General features: G+C 37.0%; 1 protein-coding gene across 3 annotated transcripts in view; it reads left to right on the top strand.

Annotated features, from left to right (window-relative positions):
- ESCO1 (establishment of sister chromatid cohesion N-acetyltransferase 1) overlaps positions 1-24,737 on the top strand; it is a 32,994-nt gene extending 8,257 nt beyond the window's left edge. For 2 of the 3 annotated variants that reach the window (XM_080578024.1, XM_080578025.1), the window contains exons 7-12: positions 977-1,091; positions 10,273-10,404; positions 17,627-17,716; positions 20,501-20,644; positions 21,050-21,237; positions 23,800-24,737. In XM_080578024.1, the coding sequence (XP_080434150.1) occupies positions 977-1,091; positions 10,273-10,404; positions 17,627-17,716; positions 20,501-20,644; positions 21,050-21,237; positions 23,800-23,947 (817 nt within the window). In that variant the 3' untranslated portion in view covers positions 23,948-24,737. Of the gene's footprint in view, positions 1-976; positions 1,092-10,272; positions 10,405-16,915; positions 17,039-17,626; positions 17,717-20,500; positions 20,645-21,049; positions 21,238-23,799 lie in introns of all 3 variants that reach the window. The other variant, XR_013945688.1, reaches the window with a different exon arrangement.
- The last annotated feature ends 413 nt before the right edge of the window (positions 24,738-25,150 follow it).

Here is a 25,150-nt window from a genome sequence, read left to right as displayed (position 1 = left end):
GGGCGCATTTGGGGGCACATGGCTAGAGAAAAAAAGATCTTGGATTTTGCAAGAAAAATGCTCTTGCACAGAAAATGCTCCTCTAAAATATCTGGGAAAATGTGGTTGTTTTGTTCTGTTTTCAAAAAGTTAACTTAGTTAACTTGCTGCATGTGCTACAGCAGCAGCTACAGTTAAGTATTTGCCCTATATCCTTAGTTTGCTTAGAAATAGAATATGTAAATGTATGCTTTCAGTAGTTTTGTATGTTTTCTTCTGGTTATCTCCACAAGTTCTATCCAACCTTGGAATTGATGTTATCTTTCCCCCGAATTTAGTAGAAGGTTAATTTTGTTGTTGATTCATTATAGTGCTTTCCAATGTCCCTTTCAGTTGTAACAAAGGGAGACTGAGCTGAGTGAGAAGATTGCACTAATATATATCCATTTATCCCTTAGGCCCTCTTCTTGCTTCCTCCCTCCCTCCCATCTCCCTTTACTGCCTGTAGTAAGAAGATAAGTTTGAATTGAGCTTGAGAGATTTATGACTTATGTTTTATATTGCCCACTTACGTTTGTGGGAATATTTGTATGGTTTGCTTTAGCAGCCTGATGTGTGATACCTGACACTAGAAACCTAAACCTTGTGTAGGAAATGTATAGCATTGGGCATCATCCTTCACGCTCTGAAAACTTCTCAGTTAATGCTTCTGTTAATGGATGTGAATAACCTACCCTACTTGATTGTAATTTTTTGGGGGTGGTTACTAAAATAGTCTTGTAATTAGGCTAGTCATGAACTGTATTTTTGTTTGATCCTCTTATTTGCCTATTTTTCCAGTAGACTTGCAAACTGAAATGTATAGGACTGTTTTGGGTAATTAACTTGGCTTTGCATCTTGTTAAAGTTTAGTTATACTAATCACAAAGGCTTTAAGTGTCTAGGATGACATGTATAAGCAGTCCCTTTTTAACATGAAATATGTTTATATTTCAAGGGTTCCATTGACAAATCCTTCATTAACATCAAAGTGCAGTAACTTCCTACCATCTGAGGAACATATTCAAAAGCTAAAAGAAGCAGGAAAAGATGGCGATAAGCAGCTAATCATAGTAAGTAATAACCTTTTAGTAGGGTTTATGGTTTCTCAGACAAATTACTTCGGAATTAGCAGTGCCGTGTTTTTATGAACTAGTCTAAAAATCATTACTCATATATACTACTATTGCCATTGTAAATGATTTGTGAAAATTGAGCCTTTATTAAATTGTCATTCAATAGTTTGGAAAAATGGTGGCTGACTGACTCACATTTAAAACTGATTCTTCTTAAAAAAACGCTCTTTTGGAAAAGACTGACTACAGTAAAAATTTGTTTGCTTTAGAGAGAATAACTTGCCTCTACTTAGGTGCAAAATCTCTGTTTCGTAAAATTTCAGATGCATAAGGGGATTTGCATCTGGCAGATTGTGTACAAAATTAATATGAATGGATTTATTCTTGCATCAATCAAGTATACGTTGTTCTGAGACAACCTTTTTGTCTTGGAACAAATGTATTTTCCTGTGAACATGCTAATTTTCACCGTACTATTTAGGTAGCATAATGGTTTGGTTCTTTGTTCTCACCATTATGTGCCATTAGTTACCAAATGCAGGTATGTCTTTTAAAACAAGCAAATGCAAAATGAGAAGGAAGAGAGTGTTTTTTTTAATCACAGAAAAGACAGTCATTTTTCTATCTTGTAGAATCATGCAGCTTCACAGTGAAACAGTCGGAGAGTTTTTGTTTTGTTTCATTTTTGCTTTTTTGTTGATTAATGTACGAGATAATCCTTGAGAAATTAAAAACTGGAGCTGGAAATCTAAAGCGGGAGGGGAAGCAAGGCTGTGAGAAAGATGGACTCTTTAGGACACTTGTCAGTAAAATTACCCGTCTCATATAGACTTGGTGGTCTTGCTAAATTGCATTATTTTTCATGTAATGCATGGATCGTATATACGAAAATATTGACCAAAATAGAACCAGCTCAACTCTGAATACTTTCTTGTATCCATACTTTAATATTTCAAAAGCAGAGCTTCTGAGAAGTAATTTGATAAGTATATCCTTGATTTGCCTAAATGATACAAATCTAGACACTTGAACACCTACTCGCAAGATGATAAATGGTGTCTGTGAACAATATCTAACACTTACTAAGTAGTTCACCTATTGTTTCTTTTAAGTCATTTTACCAACAGAGTTAAAATGTGTGATTAAATACCTTAACTATATTAAAAGGACTGTAAGAGTATTCCTTTTCACTACAGTGAGGTTGACTTAATTTTTAGGCATACAGTAATAGAGCTTAACTGAAAAGTTGCCTAGGACCCTTGAAAAGAAGAAATATGTAACTTGCTGCTTAGCTACTGAGGAAAGAACTTTTTTTTTTTTTAACCAGGTATTCAACAGTAAGAGTTCTAAGTTTTCTAACCTAACAGCAGTTTAGAACATAAAGAATGGTTACCTATGAAATACACTAGGAAAAATGGGAGAGACCTAGTTTCTTGTTTTCTGTGTGTATTTCTGGAAAATGCAAGCAAGCAGCGTATTTCATTTTTAAATGTGAAAGTAACAGCTTCATAATGTCTGATATGTTTCAACACTTCACACAAATCAAATTCACTGAGTTTGGAGTAGGCTTTTTATTCTGTTGAAAGGGCATTTTGGTAATGCCTGTAGTTCACTTTACCAAGAGACCATTAGGAAAGGTAGTGCTCTGATATTCTTTTACCTGGGGGGAAAACTGATTTTAGCATTGTCAAAACATGTAGGGGATCTCAAATATTTGATATGTCACTTTGTAAACCGCTTTCCTTGACGTTAGTTACTGTGGTGACAAGACATATGTCAAGTTATGTCAGGAATAGTTTGTGCTAGCTTCTGGAGGGAAAAGAAGCACTAAATGTCTTCTGAAGTACCAGACTTTGTTCATACAAATACCCAACAGAATGGGATTAAATCTGTCTAATAAGGTATGGTACTTTTTGAAAGTAATAGTTCTGTTTTGCATATCCATGGTGAATTTCATAAATGTTGATGCTGAATGGCTCTGAGGGGGGTTGTTTTTTGTTTTGGTTTGGTTTTGGAGACACTTTCAAAGGTCGTTATGTACTTCTGTAATGATTGTCTAAGAACAACTGATTCATTTCGTTCAAAAGCTGCTAGCTGTTCATGTTGAAATTTCCCCTATACAGAAAACAGGCTTACTCTACACAGCCAGATCAGTGAAACTAGCATTTGTAGTGTTGGTAAAAGAAAAAAGTATAGTTAATAGTTAGAAACCTTTTTCCTTTGAAGTTTCTAATGAGAGGTATTAAGAGAAGCAGTCTCATTCTTCTTTAATTTGAGCAAAGATGGGAAAAAAATCATTATTATATTCTTAGCGGGGTATCACAGAATGGCTGGGGTTCGAAGAGACCTTGTTCCAACCCCCCTGCCCATTGGCAGGGACACCTCCCACCAGACCAGGCTGCCCAAAGCCCCATCCAGCCTGGCCTTGAACACCTCCAGGGATGGGGCATCCACAGCTTCTCTGGAACATTTAACTCAAACTTTATTATACATTTTAAAAAAAAAAGCCTGAAAGGTTCAGTTTTGGGGTCTCTATTATGAGATATGATTTCCTGGGTATTTTATCAATCCAGTCCCTATTAACATGTGTACAGAACTTTTTTTCTTTCTAAATATCCAAAAGGTTAGGGTTTGGAGGGGAGTTGGGCCTAGTTTAACTCCCCGCAATACCTATCTTTGTTGTTTCACTGTTTCTTTTTTTTTTCTTTAGTAAACTTCCCTAGTCTCCTTTGTTTAAGTTTGACATCTGTCCTTTTAATTGTCTCTACAGTATCTGAAGGCTCAGAGTCTGAGATGTTAAAAATATTGTCTGTGTATTCTAACCTTTTTATTTCCTGAGATACCTTTAGGGAGGTGTTACTTAGGGTAAAGCTAGTCTTTGTTTTCCATAATATGCTTTATTTTTATATTCAGTCCTTAAGGATGTATAATACCTTCCTGCTTTTCCCATATGGTAGCTTTAATGAATAGATTTGTTTTCTATTTTTCTGAAGTTACAGAATCCTTAACAAGCTTCTGGGCTCTATGACTGCAAGAAGTAAAACTATATAACTTGCAGTTGTAGAAGTACTTACTAGCTGTTCTTGCACCATTCTCTTTCTTGCTACACATCATACAGTTATCTAAGCAGCTTTCAAACATTAAATTACCGTCACTGTAAAGAGGCAGAGCTAAGACAATGTGTTGTTTTTTGTGTTCTTCAAATTTGCTTGCTTTTACACATCTTAAAAAGCAAGGCTCTTCTGAGTGTGGCCCTTAAGCTGAAAAAAAAAGGAGGCATTTAATGCTGCAACAACCTTTGTAAAAGTGTGATAGGCAACAGTGGTACTCAGAGTGATGTCCAAAGATTTAGGTTCTGACCTAGGAGAGTATAATCTGTTCTTCAGGAGGAAATTCAGATTGAGGTCTAAAATATGTTATATTCCAAATCCTTTACTTGGTGTTTCAAGAAGTAGTCTGTTCTGAATGTTTGTGGACTATACTCTCACACTTCATTTAAGTAACAGGTGTATAGTTAGTAGGTTGACAGGTTAAGTGAAATGCCGAACTGCAATATAGAGTAGTGCACTAAAATTATTTTTTTTCCAAGTACTTGAATCTAATGTGCAAATGTGAGAAACCGAATATGAAATTATCTGTTCCTTTAACTTCTGAAACTGAAAGAAGTCCAAATATGCAAAGCATATGTTTTCAGTTTTTGTAAGATGAGATTTGTTGCTTTGAAAATAAAGCTAGTCTTTTGAAAATGATACTCAACAGTTTTAGGGAAGATCATGTAAAAAGATTGAACAGTGAAAACAAATCACTGACATGATAAAAAGATAGTATAGAGTTGTAGAGACTTCTCTGCCTTTCTAAAGATCTGACTGAGTTAATGTCTGGATGGGAGCAAGTGTTAAGAAATGTAGGTCTTTATGAATATCAGCAAACGCATGGATCAGGAGGGCTTGATGAAAGATGCTTTTGATTACGGGGTTTGAGTTGGTAGAAGGGGTGTGTAGGCTAATTCGGTTTACACGCTTGGGTATCATACTTGAATTGTTGCCTACTGACATTTCGTTTAAACTTAGCATAGTTTCTTATTTGACTGAAACAGATAATATATAAATGAAATGTTTTAATTTAAGTTGAAAGCACAATCCTTGGTGGAAATGATAAAGGAAGTGTAAAAGTGATTTCTTAGAGCCTGAAGAAAGTTGCATAAGAAGCATTTAAAATTGCAGCTTTCTTCCTTAAACTAGTACAGTCTGGTTCGCAATTTCTCTGAAGAAGTGGAGAATGATACAGGGGCAATGTTTTGTTGTTCATGTTAATTAGATACTGTCTCTTGTTCTTTCCTGTAGTCCCAGTAAGAACATGATCAGGGAGGGAGTTTAGTAGAGACGAGAGAAGTCACTCTTCCTTACTTCTCACATAAATCTTACCCTTTGGGACAGCTCGGTCCTTAGTGGGGCAGGAGTGGTCATCCTCTCCTCCTGTCACTCCTTCCCTTTTCAGCTCCAGCACAGAAGCCCAGCCTTCTCTAGCAAATTCACGTGGCTTGTGTTCAGTGTCCTTGGTCCTGAGAGTTTCTGAGAGAATGTTTCGTAAGGTTAGCTGCTACAGGAACTGAAGCAGCAAGGCTGCTAGCATTGGAACGCACTCTGTAATATACTTGAGTTATGTTCTTACATGGGTTGAGAATGAATTGATCATCCCTAGTAAATATTGTGCAGATTTGTTGCTTAACTTTGTATTTTTTCCTATTGTTCTAGCTAATGACTAATGACATCATTTCATGATGGATAATGACCCCTCCATTTTAATTTTTTTTCCAAGTCTATTAAATCAGGTATATAACAGTTCTGAAAGTTTCAAGTTGGCTAAAGTAGCTTTTCAGAGAGATGGGTATTACTAATTTTTTTTCTCTGTCATTGTTGTTGTAAATTCCATATGCCGCAGTTCATTTCAAAGCGAAACTTGTTTCTGAGTTGGGTCATGTCTTCTGATCCTCTTGGTCAGCAAGGGGATCCACACGTCAGCTTCTGTCTTGAATGCATCTTTCGTTGAAATAGCATTCTTTGACATTTTCGTTTTCTGTGGAGAGCCCAAAAATCTTTGTGTTGTTCCTTCCTGCTCTTCTCCATTGTATTTCCTTTCAAGCCTGCCTGTTTTTATGGCTGGGTTTTATTCTTTGCTCTGTGAGAAGGCAAGAGGAAAAAGTAATCCTCCTCTGAAACACAGTAGGTAATAAAGAAGGAGTTGACCTAATCTGTGCCTGAAGAGAGAAAAATTAAAAAAAAAAAAAAAAAAAAGGCCCCTTTTCGTCTACTACAGAGGCACCAAATGCCTTTTTTGCTTGCAGGGCTCCTTATTCCACATATGGAGGATCAGCAGACATGCACCTTCTCAAAGAAGATATTGGTAAGACTTTTCCTTGTCTAACACAGAATTAAGAAAAACTTCTGGAGATTAAGACAACATTGTTGCAATGTTTGATTACAGTTAGCCGTGAAACAGTGGATCTTGGATAATCTGTGCTTACATTAATTATTGCCTGATATGTCGGGAATGCTCAATTTGTCATCTACACTCACAGAACTTCCTTTGGAAATAAAAATATCTTTGCTCTTTATTGTTACTGTTTAGAAAATTGAGGTTTAAATAGAGCAACACATTTTTATTCCTGCAACCTCACATTTTCATAGAGTCACAGAATGGTTTGGGTTGGAAGGGACCTTAAAGATCACCTTGTTCCAAGCCCCCTGCCATGGGCAGGGACACCTCCCACCAGACCAGGCTGCCCAAAGCCCCATCCAGCCTGGCCTTGAACACCTCCAGGGATGGGGCATCCACAGCTTCCGTGGGCAACTTGTGCCAGTGCCTCACCACCCTCTGGGTGAAGGATTTCTTCCTAATGCCTAACCTAAATCTCCCCTCTTTTAGTTTAAAGCCATTCCTCCTTGTCCTATCACGACACATTTTCTTAAACACTGCTCTGAAAAATTATTTCCCAGTAAGCTCTGAGAGTTAAAACTCTTAAAACTGCTATTGTGTGTTTTAACAGCGTATTGCCCAGTACCTAGTATCTGGTGTTTGCTGGGAAGAGTAAAGTCCATCAATTTGAAGTTAAAACAAGATAAATTTAATTTCAACATTTCTTTTTTTAAATTTCAAAAAGCATGGTTTTGTTTGTGATTCCCCACATCTCAGTTTTAAAGGGTTTTATTTACTCTCATGTCTAGTGCATGAAGTTTGTTCATTCGTTTTCCTATTAGGGAGGACTGGCAACCTTGAATGCAGTATTGTTGTTCAGGAGCACTTTTTGTGTCTTGATGTGTGCCCTTTCCCGTTTTGCTTATGCAGTGACATAATGTTGAAAACAGATTCTCTAGGTGTTTTCTTAAAGTATGAAAATGAATTCTTCTTAACTCCTGACTTTATTTTGCATGTCCTGGTTTTGTACAATAGTCCGCATTAGATTTACAAAGCTTTTTCTTTTTTTTTCCTTCCCTGAAGCATTACGTCCTGTGGTGAGGGTTTGAAATAGTATTTCATTTACACAAAAAGGCCATCATCTTTGTAACCCCCAGGATACTGCAAAGTATTTACTAAAATGTATAACCAGCATTTGTTAAGGCTACAAGAGTTCAGAAGATTGCTTTAGATATTATCATGTGTTTTTTCTGATACTCCTATAACAGGTTTTTAGTATTAACCTGTGTGTGCCACCCCTTGAATGCTTGCCAAAATTGTAGTATCAGTGAAATCCTTTTTGAGGAAAAAATAAAACACTGATACAACATAAAAGAAAGACTGTAAATTAGGGCAGTACTGTTCCAGGGAAATAATCCATTCCTAGAGACTTCCAACACAGCATATCTATTTACAAGATTAGATAGGATGAGCTAAGGAGCTTGATAGCTTTGAGGATATTCTTGTCCCTAATTCTTGATGTCTTCCTACATTGCTATTGTTTTTTTGGGGGCTTGAGTTTTTTGGTTAGCGAACTAATAGATATTAGAGCTTAAATACTTGTAACTTCTCAATCTGAACAGAAATTGTTTCATGAAACTTAACCACAGTACTAATATTTTAAGAGTAGCTTTATGTAGCTGATTTTCTAATTTTTCTTTTAAGTGTACTCTAAGCATCAGAGTAGACTCCCTCTTCACTTCCTCTACCTTTGACATAGGGGATATGTTCCCCATCCTCAAGATGGGGAATTCCTCAAGATAGGAATTATTGGTTTGGTTCAATCGGTTCATCTTAAGATAATTGCCAGTTCCTGCTGAACAGCCTTTTTTCTCCTCTCCATGTATAAACCCTTGAAATGCAGTACATTTTGGTGGCCAGGTTGGTTCCTTGTTTTGAGCTATGTTGCTGCTTTAAAGGAACTCTGCAGGTAGAACAAAATGTGTTGGATTCAGTTTTTACACCCTAAGAAACTTCCTGTTCTGACTTTGCAAATCTGACCTCAGGATTCATCTCTCCTCTTTCCTTTGTAAAATTAGTATATTCCTGTTTGCCTTTCTGTATACAATAGGATCACACAAATTGACATTCCAGTAAAGCCATGGCTTCTCAGATTCAGCTTCTTTCTTCTGGCTGACTTCCAGCCAGAAGAAGCTGTTCCACTCTGAACTTCTTAAAAAGAAGTTGTACCTTTAGTCTCTTCTTGGAAGGAAACTGATACCTACATGTTGGACTTCTCTAATGACTGCTTGAAATAAGTTGCTGTTGTGTGGAGCACTGAGCTGGCATCTAGCTCTTAGACTTGCTTAAAAATATCTTTGAAGATGGAAGGAGTAAGAAGTGATTTGTAAACACTTTTGCAGTGTTACTAAATGCTTTTATCTGTAAAGTGGGCTTTTTTGATTGTGAATACATCAGCAGTTAGAAATCAAAATTAAATTCAGGCGGTAAGTTTTCCAGTGGATTTGTGTACTTTCGATCTGGCACATAGGTCAACTTCCTTTAAAACAAAGCAAAAACTGCAAGTGTTTTGCTTTTATAGTATCGTATGTTTCAGTGTATAAAATTACTTTTACATGTTAAAATAGATTAAAAGTGACATTTACTGCTGCTTTCATAATCTCAACATCCAAACGTAGTTTAAAAAAAATGTATTTGAGCATTAAGCCATACCTTAAGACATGCGTTTTTAGCTGGAGACTTCAGTCTAACTGGTATTCTTTGGCTCTTTCTGAAGGAGCACTTTCTACAACTGATGCTTCATTATTAGGCACTGACTCCTCAATCTGAGCATATTTGCAAACTAGTAATACTGTTTTAATGAATAAATCACAAAGCAATAGGTACTGAGCAGTGCCCTTACTTTAGTAATAGTTGGTTATGGAGTAGGAGAATAACACAAGGCTTACAAGTAAATGTATGATCTTCCATTTGTGTTGTAGGTGCTATCCAGTATCTGAAAAATAAGTCATGGACTATTAAGATAGCAACTAAAACATGATAGTTACCAGCTTCCAATTAAGAGTGAAGACTTAAGACCTGAGAATATCTTAAATACTAGGCTTTTAATCTTTAAAAAGTATAAAATAACGGAGAGAGAGATTTTTAAAACAATTGTAATGCTATTTGATTGCCTTGAAATACCTGTTTTTAATAAAAATGTGAAATGTGGTGATCAGCAGTTGCTGATAACTGACATATTGCTGGTCTTAATGATTATTTCTGTAACGTTTGTTACAAGCATTCAGGAAAATGGCTTACCTCAAAGAAGCTCACAGCCAAAAGAACAAGCAACAGCAGAATTATAGAGAACACCAAATAGTGTGGGTCTAGATGTGGTTCGTTCGTTTTTTTTCTGTATGAAAGATTATTATATTTACTGCAAGCAGTGTAACAACGGAAGAGTTCTTTTTTTTTAAATTTCTTGAAATAAAAGAGAAGTTGGTTGTTTATAATGTGGTAAGGAGAAGGCTTAATTTTGATGTTGGTTAGTGTTTGCTTTGTGATATGTGTGCTTTTTGAGGCCGTGTGGGTTTTCAGAAGATGGAATTCTAAATTCTGTACTTATTCTTGTGTTCCGCTCCATTTTAGCCTCTGTGTTGATTTTACCGAAGATAATTTATACATTTATAAAAGGCATGTCTTATTAGGCGGAAGCTCTGTTGAAGTGTGTTTACTGTGCTTGGAAATGACAAATAACTTTTTTTTTTCTTTTTTTCAATAGGATGCAGGACAGAAGAGATTTGGTGCTATTTCCTGTAATATTTGTGGAATGCTTTATACTGCTTCAAATCCGGAGGATGAAACCCAACACCTGCTCTTTCATAACCAGTTCATAAGTGCTGTAAAATATGTGGTAAGAAAAAAATTATTTTCTTCCTATGTACTAATTACAATTCATATTATTACGTTGTCATGTTTTAATAAATTAATATCACAGGAGGCCACAAGTCCACTTTTGGAAATAGTTTCCAAAACCATAGCAGACAGACTATACGTCACTTATAAAGATATTCAGTAGGATAGCAATGTTGCATTGCTTTTGTATTCTATCTTTTACAATGCCTTAGTCTTGTGGGATGGGGACGGGGTGGTGATAGGAAGACAAAGTAATGTTACTATTTGAAAGCACTAAATACAGGCTTCTTCTTGCAGTGGTTGGATTAACTGTCAGATAAAGAGCTGACTGTTTTTGTAATCATGTAATGTTAGATGACTTCTAAATTTGTCTTAATTATGTGTAATTAAGAGAGAGACTGCCTAGCAATCCAGTTGATATAACATCGTAGTGTATCGAATACCAAATTTATAGTGTGATTGTAATCTTTAAACATAAATCTAAAATATTATTCCATAGGTTCATTATATGTGCTACAGCTGAGTATCTCTCATGTTAAAACTCAGATTGGAAAAACTTTCTGCAATTTTAAGGACAGTGTAAAATCAGCTATTTCACAGTAGCTGATATTACAAGACTTCCAGGAAATATCTGTTCACATGTCTGAAATCCAGAACAGAATCCACAAAGTCTATTTTCTTTATCACACATGTTACCTTCAGTACTCTACACTCGAGTAGATAAGACCTCCAGGATAACTGAACTGAGGCCACCAATTCATTTCATGTACGTGCCAAGTGGCAGTTGGGCTACTCTTAAATCTCAAGCTCAATTTTATCCCATGATTCATAAATACAAAAATATATCTTCATAGCTAAAGTGTTTGAAACTATCTAGTAAATAGTTTTGGTATTTGTTCTGTTCTTGGTTAGTTTTTGCTGAATAATCCAGACATCTTAAAAGATCTTTTCTGATGTACAGTAACTACATTGTAGGATGAGACTGGGCAGAAATGTTTCTTCATTATATTCCTGTTTGCCTTCTCCCCACGACCCCAAGTATTTTAGGATCTTGAATGTTACCGAAGTTGTAAAGATAAGTCATAGAAGATGGTGTTAGTTCTTCTGGACAGAAGCTGGCATACGAGTTCAGTAGTTATTTAAAGCTGCTAGGTTCACGTGGTGGAAGGAAGCTGCACTACAGTTCGAAATTTAATATTTTGGAGCTTGAAAGAGCTGAAATTTCTCACATGTATGTACATCTCGAGTAACAGCATGATTAACAAAAAAGTGAAAGAGCAGACTTCCTTAAAACAGTTGTAAATAACTATACATAAGTTAGAGAAAGTTTACTTTAAATTAAAAGTATACCTAATGTTTCCTCAGCTGCTAGGTATCTTGTTAAAACTTCACAATTTTTATTCAGGCAAATTGTTTGTATTGTCAGTTCAGTGAGTAAACATTTCTATTTCTGAAATCTATTAGCAGTCTAGTTGTGTTTCATGACAGAATGCTATGGAGTGAGGATGTAGCTGGTAACTGGAGTATAACGCACAGGAGGGAGTCTTATGAGTCTTTAAATTCTCATCTGTGTTTTTTTTCCTTATAAAATTTTCATTGACTCGGTTTTCTGCCTTGCTAAGTAGATACATCTTTAATATTAATCATTTGACCCGTAGTTGGTGGTTCTTTTTTGATTTTAGTAATGTCTATGACAGAAACATTCTCACCTCCTCTTAAAAAATAATTTGAATTGTAGATAAACCTTTTTGCCAGTTGATCGGTACACCATGTCTCTATTTGTTAATTCTTAGTTGCCCAGAAATACCAGAAGAATGATTGCTTGGTAGGAGGTTTGTAGTGAGGATTTTTGGAAGGATGATTTGGAGATTTGCTTGGTTTCTAAAGATTTATATGTAGAGTTACTGTGCTGAAACTATGACTGTGTTCCTTTCCCTGACACAAAGTGTTAATGGGACAATAACATCATGCAGTTGAAAAATTGTACTAGAAAAGATCTTAGTTTGACCCAGGTGACCTTGGGATCTTACTATATTAGCTCTCTCGACGTTGTTTTTTATGTAGTTAACACACTTGTAATTGCTGTTGATTTGGAGGCCATTTTGAAACGTTTTATAAGCATCTTTCATTCTCCTGTTATTGACATTCTTCATGCCATGTGATGCAGTCCCAGTCGGACTTGGGAAGACTTGTGTCAGCCTTTCTCCCTATTGAGTGTCTCTTGTTATGTGCCTGGTAGTTCTATTGATGATTCATTTCACAGAATCACAAGAAGATGGCTGTATACATTATCACACTAGAGCTTGTCTTGCTGTGAACTGTGAAAATGGACTTTGTCATTGTTTGTGTCTAGCCTGCCTGCATGAAGCTTGTGTTTTTTATTTGCCTTTATTTTTTCAAAGTACTGAGTAGCCAGAAGATAGTCTGCACATAAATAATAAACTGTTTATTCTCTTCAACAGAACGTATTTTTAAAGCTTTTTTTTTAACCTTTATTAAAAAATTCTTTTTAGATAGCTCTAAAAATACCATAATGTCCTCAGAGGTAGAACAAGGAGATGGTATTGAGAAACTCACTTTGTCACTGATGGCTGATAGAGACAAAAAGGAAATTGTGGGCATTATATGGAGAGAGAGAATTTGGCAAGTATAATGGCATTTTCTAGATTTGGAAGTAGAATATTGACAAGGACTGCTATGAGTTTCCTGATGGGTATCGTTCTCTGTTGACAGAAGTGTGGTTACTGAAAAAGCAAGAAGGTAAGGTAGTCAAGGACAGTCCTGGAGCAGGAATAGGGCAGTGTGAGATTGATCCACTAGCATAGACAATGTAGGAGTCTGTCTCACTATCCTTCTGGTTTCAGACATCTGAAAATCTCCAGAAAACATATGCCATTCTAGCACGTGCTTGCAATTCATGATTATGTACGCAAGTGTTAACTCCAGTGGTAAAATTGTAGGAGGGATAAGTGGTTCGGTTTTGGTTTAAAAAATAAATAAATAAAAATCTATCTCTGTCACACCACTTACCACCAGTTTAATATCTCAGCAGGTTTTTTTTAAGAGCTAAACATTTATAATGAGGTTTTAAGATGCAGAGGCAAATATTTAAGTTAGAAAATGCCTGTAGATTCAGGTGCCTGAGGTGAATGCAGTTAATGTATTTATTTGTATTTCAAGCTCATCCTCTCAGTTAAGAATATCTTGAGCTGAACAAAATTGGAAGAAGCTGTTGTTTGGGCTAATGACTTATCTGTCTAAGATTTAAGTAGGTATTCTGCTATAACAGCATCCAAGCCTATCTGTGAGGCTTGAAGATGTTGGTGAATTTCATGTCATCTTAATGTTTAATGCTCCTCTTGATTTGCATTAATTCTGAAATTGATACATATATACAAAATAAAACATAACATTTCGAATAAAGTTCTTACCATTAGCTATCTTATGTAAAAATCTTAGTTTAAACAGAATTAAAACAATAGTTATGTCCAAGGATCTTAATGCATTCTGCAGTCAAAACTTCATTTTCCATATTACACTTGGAGGAAGTAGAGACAGAACATCTGTAACTTGATGAAAGAGTCAGGAAGAAGAATGCAGTAGACCCATTTCTCAGGTACAAATTATAAAATTTCATAATAAACCTGATTATTAGGAGAAAATTTTACAAATGCTTTACTTAGTGAAGATCAAGAATTGTACAGTATTAACTAAGTTTTCCGTACTACCTCAATATTTTTTTGAGGAAAAAATGATATAAGAATACACCACCAGTTTTCATCTGTATGTATTCATTTGGGAAATAGTTCTGGCTCGTCTCTACTCTGACATACATACATATACATATCTATATATTTATATAAAAAAGCAGGTTTGCTGAAAAATTTCCTACTCTTATGTAAGGACTTTTAAAACAAGGAAATGCACAAGCAGTCTGTCATGTCTTCTAATTTATTTTTTTATATATTTTTAAAGACAAATCTACATCAGACATTATCTTAAACTATAAGCAGAACATACTTTGCGTGAAACTGAGCCCCAGACATTTCAGCTGCAGTGCTTTTGGAGCCATCTTTCCCAGTGTGTTCTACATTGGTTGTTACGTACATATATAATACCCAGTGAAAGCAATGCAGTGCACGCTGTAGTTGTAATTACTGTCCATACTGCTGTGTCCTGATGCAGTAGCAACTGCTATGCTGTATTGTCCTTTTTGTGAACAATTTTTTTTCTTTTGTAATTTTGCCTGCTTATTGAAGTGCAATGGCAATACAGTCTTGTTTGAATTGGGAGGAAAAGGTACAGGATAATTTGAAACAGATTAAAAATAACTTCGCTTTTCAGGGCATGTTTTGTATTTGAAGTAGCTGTAGGATAAGCAGCCATGAGATGGTGGGGAGGAGGGCGCTGCAGCTGTTACCACACACGATGGGGCTCTGTGCAGCACTGCTCTGCTTACCTGTGGCAGTGAGGTTATATGAGCCACGTTACAGCTACTTACAGGTAATCTGCTGTTACGCACAGGCTTCCAGCGTCAGGAAGGGGTGGTGCAGCCATGTACTTCTACTCCAGGCCTTGCCGAACATGCGTCCTGACAGGAACAACAGCTTTCCTTTCAACTTGGTGCATCACAAGCAATGTACATGAATGCTTGGGCGTCTTGTTCAACAAAAAGTCTTAGTGCCCTAAAGTAATGTCAAGCAGAAAGAAACAGAAAAACAATTTTCTGACACTGTAGTAGAATATTATAAAATACATTGCAGATACAATGCTTTTGTTTCTTCCTGTAGTAATACCTTGTTGACTCCTGAGTTAAGGAGTCCTACTTTAGTTCTCAGTGACTGAAATACCTTTCAGGATTTTGTGTTTTGTTTCAAGTCTTGTTTTTAAAAAAAAAAAGTTAATAAGTGTGTTAAGGGAAATCATCTTCTGACCACATGGAAGATACTGGTACTAAAGTGCATTTGATGTACTGTAGATATTTAATAGGAACTGTCCCAGCTGAAGCTATAGAACATTTTCCTTAAAAGCTTTGATGTTAGAATATGAAAGAGCTGTGATGAAGCTTGTGCATTATTTCCATTAGTCTGGTTTAAAGGAAGGGCAGTTCATTCCTTACTAAGACTGAACAGTAAGGATACTGAAAAGCAAAGCAGATAGATGAAATATTAGTTTATTTGTTTGAAGTACACAGAGCTGCAGCAAAAACAAAGGTATAAGACTTGAAAATTTCATTTCTGATGTAAACCAAATGAACTGAAAGTCTTGGATGAGCTTAGGGTTTGCAGAAAGTTAGTGAAGAACTTCGTCTAAAAGATACATTTCTGAATAAATTTCAAAGTACTTGAGTTTAGAATTTGCCCTTCCTGTGAATGTGATCTAATGCTAATCACTTAAGAAAATAGACAGATGATAATAAAAATAAGTTCTAAGTATTCGAGTAATTTTATCTTTCCAATTAATTGCATTTTTACTGAATCATATTTAGACTTCTGCTAATAGGCTGTTGCTTAACCATGTAACACCAGTATGGTGGTAATAGAAAATTAAGCAGACTGAGCAGACTTCATGTTGTGGGAAATACCTGTCTACTATGTCAACAGAATACCTTAGCTTCAAATTTAGAGTAGAATTTTCAGCATTAGGCCCGCACCATTCTGGGGACTGTAATGGAAGGACTGTCAGATGTGTTGCATTTCTCTGCAGGCATGTTGAGTGATGCTCACAGCTGGCTTAAAGTAGGCTATAGAAAACTTTCGTAGGGCAAACAGGTAGCCAGAAGGCAGTGAAAGATGAAACGTGGAGAGAGGATGGTGTTTGAAGTTGGAGAGGCAAACTCCATGCTTTTTCTAACAGAATCAAAGCACAAGTCACAATCCCACCAATGGCACTTCTCTGCTGTCCTGGACATTGTAGCACTGCTGGTCATTGCCCTTCATGTTTAGATCGTAATACAAATTCTAATAGTTGTCTTGGCATTCAGTGCAACTGCTACTGAGCAGAAAGGCAGGCAGGATTTAAATGGTGTCTGTGTTGCAACTGTTGTCTTGCTGGGTGCTATACTTGTACTTAAATAGTTTCAAGACTACCAGCAAGCAGATGAATTTCTAAAATCGTTCTTTTCATGTCTTGTTTGGGGTAAGGGATTAAAATCAGCGTGATTACACTGAGATACAGATCAAGTGTTATAACACCGAAGTTTGTCATTTTTTGTGGTAGTGTATATGGCATTCATTCAGTGCCAAATTCCATTGCTTGGTCTTTAGCTGAACATTATTTTGTGGAAAGGTACAGATTTCAATGAGAATTATTCCATCAATATTGTTTCTTCAAAGGCTTTTTTATTTAAAGTTGCTTTGAGTTAGACTTGTAGATCAGCCTTTTTAGTGGCTGAAGTTACTTCTGCATTCAGTACTTTTAGGTCCCGTCAAAGCAACTGATTTCTAATATCTACCAGTCCCATCTTACTAGATTTAAGTGGCTTTTTTGTTTTGTTTTTTTCCATGCAGGTACTGCTCATTATTCACCACGAGTGTGGATCTGAAGAAGAGTTAATTACCTCTATTTTTTTGAGTATGTTTATACTTCAGATACACACAACGTAGCCTCCTTCCCCATTAGATTCTTAGAAGGTAGTTATAAAACTTTTTTATAGTATCCTTCTTGTGGCTTTATTAGTTATGATCAGTAACAAAATAAACTATTCCTTACATTTTGGGCAACTGCATGCCAATCAGTTCACTTAGAACCTCCTGGAGGTCTTTCGCATGCCAAACTTTAAAACTGAGTGTGTATTTGTGGAGGTAACTATGTTAAAAAGAAATATTTCAATAAAACTTAGGGTTTTTTCCATTTGCTGGACTCTGGAAAATAAATATTACGTAGGATTGGAGATCAGTTATGTGAGCCGAGTTTGCTACTTCAATTTTAAAATTCAGTTTGCACTGCAGTCCTTGGGGGAAAAATCTAGTTGGGAAATAAGACACTTTCCTAAATTGTCTCTAGTTATAGTTAGGCTATTGTATTCTACAATAAATAAGATCTTATTCTGTCTATTGTGCTCATTTTAAAAAGCTAGCTGAAGTTTCCTTCACTGGCAAAACAACTGCTAAATAGTTTGAAGTCTCTGCCTAAGTTCAGTGTCTAGAACAATAATGTGCAATTTCTGTTTGTAAAAGTACGTCTTGTGTATGGTTTAGATAAATTTTTGTTTTATTTAGGGATGGAAAAAGGAGAGAATTCTGGCTGAATATCCTGATGGGAAGATAATAATGGTTCTTCCTGATGACCCAAAATATGCACTTAAAAAGGTATGGTGAAAAGGACTGGACTTGTATGTCTTATTTTGTTATTTGATATTTTAATATGAGTGATGAGGATGTAAAATTTGTAGAACTTATGTGAGAGCAGCTGAACTCAAAACTGACGTGGTTCTGTAGCTTTCTCCACAAACAGGTCAGAGCTGTCACTCCTACACACCGCTGCACTCTTCACAGGGGGGATGGGTCTGAGCTAGAGTGGAAGGCAGCAGGGGGAATAGCATCAACCAACTGAATTTTAATTTATTTTTTTAATATACAGTATGTCTGCCAGATATTTTGTATAATAAAAAATTTTCTACTATATTTAAACAAATTGAAATGTATTGATCTTATTACACAGCATGGATACCTGCACCATTCCCTAGATGATTTTGGGCTAAAAAGAGATTTAGTTAGAAAGTGACCTCACTCATCTATTCCATTCCCATGTGCAAAGCAGCGTCAGCCCTGGTTGTGATACATCTGATAACTTCCTAAAACTTCTGCTTTTTTTTAAATAACTTCTTGAGGCTTTGTTGCGGTGCTTCACAAATTTCCCCTAAATGTCCAACAGCAATTTTAGCTCGTTCATGGAAGTCGTACTTCCACAGCTGTAGGTAACATCCTTCTTTTCCTTTTTGCAACAGCTTCTGTGTTCCTGAACAAACTGATTTTTTTGCCTTAAGAAGATTGAAGGGATGTGCTGTTTCTTAGTTTACCCTCTTAAATAATATTTTATAGAGCTCTAATCATTGTCACACTGTCCTCTAGATTCTTTCCATTTGTGCCCTGTCTCAATGTCTCTTTTGAAACTCTCTGTTTAAATCTGAGCACAGTACACTGGTGGAGCCTTAGTGCAGAAGGATACTTCAGCGTCTTGCTGGCTAGCTTGTGTTCGTACATCTTAATATGGCATTACATTTTTCAGTAGCATGGCATAATTCACGTTTCGCTGCTCATTTGCTGTGACCAGTAAGAACTTTTTCACAGTACCGCAGTCACAGAACAGCTGAGGTTGGAAGGGGACTCTGGAGATCACCTGGTCCAGCCTCACTGCTCAGGCAGGGCCACCGGGAGCTGGCTGCCCAGCAGCACGTCCGTACTGCTCCAGGGAGGCTGTGCAGCTGAGTCTGCGGAGGTTTTCAAACCCTGAGCCAGCCTCATCTGATCTCACAGCTGACCCTGCTTAGAGCAGAGCTTGGATCTCCTGAGGTACTTTCCCACCTGAGTTATTCTGCTATCCCATGGTTTGTGCTCCAGATAATATTATTCCGGACTTTTTTTTTATTGTTGGTTGTGCTGCTCAATCTATGTGTTTTAATGTGTTTCTGGTTGTCCTGAAATTAACAAGCTGTAAGCTTGAAAATTTTAATTGTGTAAGTCAAGAATTTTAATTGATTCCCTGCGACAGCTCTTTTTGCTGCTGTGACTGCAGTGGGTTTTCTTTAGACTAAAACAGAATTTCCTAAGTTGCTGTATTGAAAAAAGAATCTACAGCTTTTCATATGGTATTTAATGCAGATAAGTTTCTTTACTAAGTTTAGCTTTTCTGGTGGTTTTGTCTGAATTTTAATATTACATCAGTATAAAGTTTTGCAGGTAGTTGAATTTTCTTTTTTTTTTTTTACTAAAATGGCTGAGAAAAAAAAAACACCTTAAAATACCTAATTGGGGCAGGGGAAAAGAAACTAGCAAATGAAGTCATTTAGGACAGAGTTCTCTGTAATCCTATGTGGTTAAGGTTGAGAGTATCTGCTGTGGTCAGCGCTGTGGATGTGTAATAGCACTTTAAGAAGGGTGACCTAATGTTTCAACTAATCTGAATTGTTATTAAAAAAATGATGCGTGAAGGTTAGGTGAGAAAAGGGAGTAGCTGATACCATGAATTCTTGAAGTTATTTTAAAGCACGTTTGGAAAACAATTTTCATTTATATAACTTCATATATTCATAGCATCAGTAATTCCAGGATTGTATTAGTAATGTAACTACAACATGCAATAAAGAAAATTATGCCATTTAATGAACGGCATAGGAAAGGCCATGTTATTTCTGACTCCTGTAAGTGATGAGATGTTAAAAGCTGTTTCAGTGCCTGGTTATAGGTACAGGATTCCCACAGTAAAATCTCAGCTCAAGCGTAAGCTTTTGTTTACATTCATGCTGGAGTTCATAAGTTTCTTTCAAACTTGCTGATATTAAACATTGAAATTTCAGTTTTGAGTTCCAGTTAAGCTTTACAAATTAATGGAAGAGCCGAAAGCTCGAGGAAGGAGGCAACAGCTATTCATTCCGTTTCAGCAAACACATGCATGATGTCTTATGCAAACCCCTTGGCACTGTGCTTGCTATCATCTGCTCAAGACTGGATCTAATGGATTCATTATTTCAAGACTTCAATCTAATGGATTATTTCAAGACTTTAAAAATAACAAGCTGAAAACCTTCAACTAAGCTTGTTTAACTTTTTGTATAGATCTCATTTTCTGGCTAAAATAGCAGAATCCACAGTTTGATAACCTGCATTCTCTCTATTAGCCTTTGACTAACTGACTTACTGGAAGCTGATTTAGAGGCTTCTACTCTTCCAATTTACAGACAAGTATAATTTAAGGAAAACTTATGTGGACTTGTGTGTTGCATGTTCCTTAGAATAATCCTTAACTTCTGGAATAGCTTTTGGTGTTCTAGATAACTTAGTGTGTTTCTATAAATCTGTAATTTTTATGTATATTTGTAGAAATGTATATTTATACGTGTGTTTCTTATGCAGCATTTCGACTTCTTTTGACAGGTTGAAGAAATTAGAGAAATGGTAGACAATGACTTGGGATTTCAGCAAGCTCCGCTCATGTGTTACTCTAGAACTAAAACTCTTCTTTTTATTTCTAACGACAAAAAAGTTATTGGCTGTTTAATTGCAGAACATATCCAGTGGGTAAGTGATTGAACTGGGGAAAGGTGGTCTGTAAAAAAAAAAGTTGGTGCTTGGTGACTGTGTTCTTCAGACATGCTGAAACTGTAGAATTACCTGAGTTTGAGACTAGCCATTTGGCAAATAAGTACAGACACTTTAATGACAGGTGGTAATAAGAATTGGATTTTATTTGTTGATAATATTTTAAATTAGATAAGCTTTAGGATTTTTTGGGGGAGGTTAAATTGTTTATCAATCTATTCCAATTCTGAAACTGTTAACAAATTAAATTAGACAGATGCATTCTTTTTAGTGAGGCATTTAACATACATGTATGCTCAACTGAAATATATTACACAATAATTGTTGTATTTAATCATTGATGATGCTTTTATAAAGTAACAAATATTTTGATGTCACCTGCAGGGCTACAGAGTTATAGAAGAGAAGGTTCCAGAAGTTAGTTCAGAAAATGAAAAAGTCATATTTGAAAGACAGAAAGCATGGTGCTGTTCAACGTCACCAGAACCTGCTATCTGTGGGATTAGTCGAATATGGGTATTCAGCATGATGCGTCGAAAGAAGATTGCTTCTCGGATGATAGAGTGTCTTAGGTAATACTGAAAATGTTTCCTTGGTTATATGAGTTTGATAGACCGTAGTCCAAGACATTTATTGCATTCCTTCAGGTCTCAAGCTTGCATTTTTACGTTTCCAGCAATACTGGGGACGTAGAGGTGAGCACAGCGGATGATTCCAGTGTTCTGTGGCGTTTGGTAACTAATTGAACTCAGTATTCTGCAGTAGGTTGTCTTAACAGTAACCTTTATGCTAAGTGCAGTTGTAATAAGCCAGCCTAGCCCACTGCAGATGAGCTTGGGTAAATTCCTCCGAGGTAATTATGAGTGAAGGAAGTGAGACTGTCTTTGGTCAGGGCGTTTGAGGTCAAAGTGTTAAGGACTGTGACCTAATCATTGGCCAAATGTCTGTTCCTTAGAGGTAGCAAAGGGGAAGGAGCAGAAAAGTACACAGAACAATTTGATACAGTCAAGTGGCTAACAACTGTACTTCCGTGATAGTTTTAACCTTTTTTTTTTTTTGGCTTTGCTCAGGTTCACTGAGACTTCTGAGACATTTTAACTTCCATGGAGCTTTAGTAGCTAGTAATGAGTGTATTCAGCTGAAGACTTAAGTACTAGATGCATAAACAGACACAAATATTCACACCGCTGTTCAGACAAATGTTAAAAATGTTGAATCTCCAAACCTTTGTTCATCTTTTTTTTCTTTTTTTTTTTTTCCTGTTCTCTGGAAACTCCTAAACATTAAGGTACTTTCTTCTAGTGACAATTCATAGAAATCTGAATCCCTGTCCTGAGTAATGCCCAAACTACCCAAGTCTTGTTATTGCTGGGCTGTCAGGTTTGTGCCTGGCTAGACCCATCCTGTGGGAGTTTGTGGCACGGGTGCTCCTGTGTCTGCCAGCCCTCACCCTCTGGGGTATTTGGAGAGTCTGGCAAAGCTGTTCCACAGCGAAACAAATGCATCCAAATGGCTGGTGCAGCAAATAGAAATTTCCTGTCAGGTCACGTTTTGTCTGAACTATCAGCTGTATAACTGTATTCAGATAAGCATCTTACCATGATGATTTTGGGATACTTTTCTTTTTTAAGGCTGTTTTTTGATTTGCGTATTCAGTAGTTTCCTATAAACTATTTCCGGCGGAAGGACTTCTTCCCAAAGCAATGCTGGAGCTGCTCCCTCAGTCACAGCTCTAAAGGATCCTTGGGGTCATTTTTAATGGATTGTTGCTGCTATCAAGAAGAGGTGTCACTTTTCCTCTTAGCTGTGCACTGCACCTCACCTTTTACTGTGTTCTGGTGCTTGTTTGGCCTTCCACTAGATCATTTTTAACTTGCTAAGTAGTGGAAAGCAGGCTCACCCAAAAGAGCTCTGTTCTTCTGATGCCCAGTTAGTTGGTTTGCAGAAGGGCTGAATGTGCGCTGGAGTCGGTGTAAAGGCGGGAGCGCGGGAAGTTGCAGAAGGCGACGTAAAGGAGCGAGGCTTGCTTTTTAATGTCAGTAAGCAGTTAGATCTGCTCAGCTGCTGGTAGCCAGCTAAATCCCGACCTCAAAATGTTGAAGGCGTCCTAGCAGAATTTGAGTTCACTTTGAGAATGTGTGCTCCATTTCACTTGAGCTAGCACTGCTTGGAGTCAAAAATAAATAAATAAATCCAGTCAGACTGTCTGAGGACCTTTCAAAATCATCTTCCTAAATATAGTAATACAGTCATGAGAAGGCAATAAAGCTGGTAATAATTAACAAAGACTGTTGCTATTGTCTTTTCCTCAAGATTTAATGGAGATGTCCATATATGATAGACGTTAACACCTGCTCTGCAAGTACCTGCAAGTATATTTTTCCAGAACTCAACAAGTTAACTCTAATGGGAGTTTCTTCTGTTTCCAAAGAAGCTTATTCTGTTTTTCCCCTCATCAAGGTCTTAAAGCCTGAGATCAGTTTTCTAAGTTTGCTCACATAGCCATCCAAAAAAGTACAGTGGTATCCTTGATTCTTTCCTGCCTTCCTAGTAAGAGTAGAACATATATAAAATATTTTCATGAAGTTAAACAAATCGAATCTTCATGTAATTGTTATTGAAAGTGAATCACTTATCAATTTTGTGCTGTGTTCTTAAACATTTTAAGTTAATCCAAGCTGTGCTCTTACCCAAATGTCAAATTTTTTGTTTGTTACTTCTTCAAACTAGAAACTTGAAATTTCATCTGGTCTGATCAGACCCCTCAGTAAGGACCCTAACTGCTTTGCAGCTTACATTTTCATTCCTGGTGATTGTAGCCATAGTTCTAGCAGTGTCTTTTCTGTGAAGAAATAGTTGGAATGAATTCAGACCTCTTTTTAAGCTCTGAAACTGAACTGTTGATGCAACTCAGATAAAATTGCCCTCTGCAAACATTTCTTCTAAGATACCAAAACCTTCCTAGAATGAATGATTCCTTTTGCCATTTGTAAAGAGGAGATAGCGAATGTAGAGGCTTCTTTCTTTTGAATGTCCATGCCACTTAACCAATGGGTTGTAGCATAATAGCATAAATATTCTTACCGTATTTCCTGAGGGTAATTGGTGTGTTGGTTTTTTTTCCTTCCAAACAGGAGCAACTTCATATATGGCTCATACCTAAGCAAAGAAGAAATTGCTTTCTCTGACCCCACACCTGATGGAAAACTCTTCGCGACGCAGTACTGTGGCACCGGCCAGTTCCTAGTATACAACTTCCTCAATGGACAGCATCAGACTTAACTGCTCCTGAAGGAATTCCCTTTTTATCGGGAGACTTCTGCCAAAATGTACTGAATCGGTGCAGACCTTACGCAGAAGCCAGGGCCATTTTTCTTACCGTGAACTCAGGACTGGTAACAACCAAAAGGTTGTACTATTTTATTAAAATTGTAAACAATGCAGTAATAGGCTAACTTTGTTTTTTTAAAAGAAAGATATTTTATTAACTTTTACAGAAGTTTGATTGTATTTTATCTAGTTAGTCATGTTTACATGCAGCAGAAAATTGTTCATAGTGGACTGTAAACTAAAATGCAAAGACTATAGTCTCACTGATGAGTACCTGCTGAAGTTCTTAACGTGGTGATATACCAGTGCTTAAATACCACGGGTGGGTGAGGCAGCAGAGTCCAAGCCTGAGCTCCCTCACGCCAGGGCAGGCGGCGTTACAGCGCAGTGGCCGTGGGCAGTAACCTGGCAGGCTGCACGGTGGCTCCTGGTGTGCATCCTGCGCACGGCCGGGTGTAAGGGCCGAGGGGGAAACTCGTTTTACCTCCCGTCTCCCCCAGAGCAGCTGTCGAGCGAGAGGTGGAATGAAACCCCCAAGGACCGGTGTGCTCTTCGCTTTGCTGCAAGTGCTGTACTGAGTATATACCGTTGTTAGCGGACTTCACTTTGATACTTGTCGCTCCTTCATAAAGCTCTCCTCTTTTAAAGGGTTTGTATGTTGAAAAACTGCTGTGGCCTTTCTTGATCTGTACATAATGTAGATAGATTAAAAATAAAATTCTTGATAGCTTTTTTTAAAGTTACTCTGTATTGATACCGAGTGTGAATGAATATTCAGTGTATTTTATTCTTTTGTTTATGTGAGATATTACCTTAGCAGCTAAAGGCAGCTGCTGTGTGTTTTGAAGCACTCCTTGGAAAATGGTCACCGCGTTCTTACCTGCTTGGGAGCAGAATCACCCGATTGACAATTAACGCGTTTGCATTGCATGCTTACGGTCGGTTCCCAGCAGCTCTGGCTCAGTACCCACCTGCTATGAGGTAAGATGGGAGGTGATAATTTCAGCCTTGAGAAATGGCTTAAAAACCCTACTGTGGGATGGGTAAGATTCAGGTGAAATTTAAACTTTTGGTTTGTTGTAATTTTGGAACTTAGAGTGCAGTTAGGCTGCACTGGTTTGTACTATACTGCACACTGCCCGCACATCTGCCCTT

The sequence above is a fragment of the Anser brachyrhynchus genome (genome assembly GCF_964034855.1).
Source record: "Anser brachyrhynchus genome assembly, chromosome: 2".
NCBI classification, from domain to species: domain Eukaryota; kingdom Metazoa; phylum Chordata; class Aves; order Anseriformes; family Anatidae; genus Anser; species Anser brachyrhynchus.
This window is presented reverse-complemented; position numbering and strand designations above follow the sequence as displayed.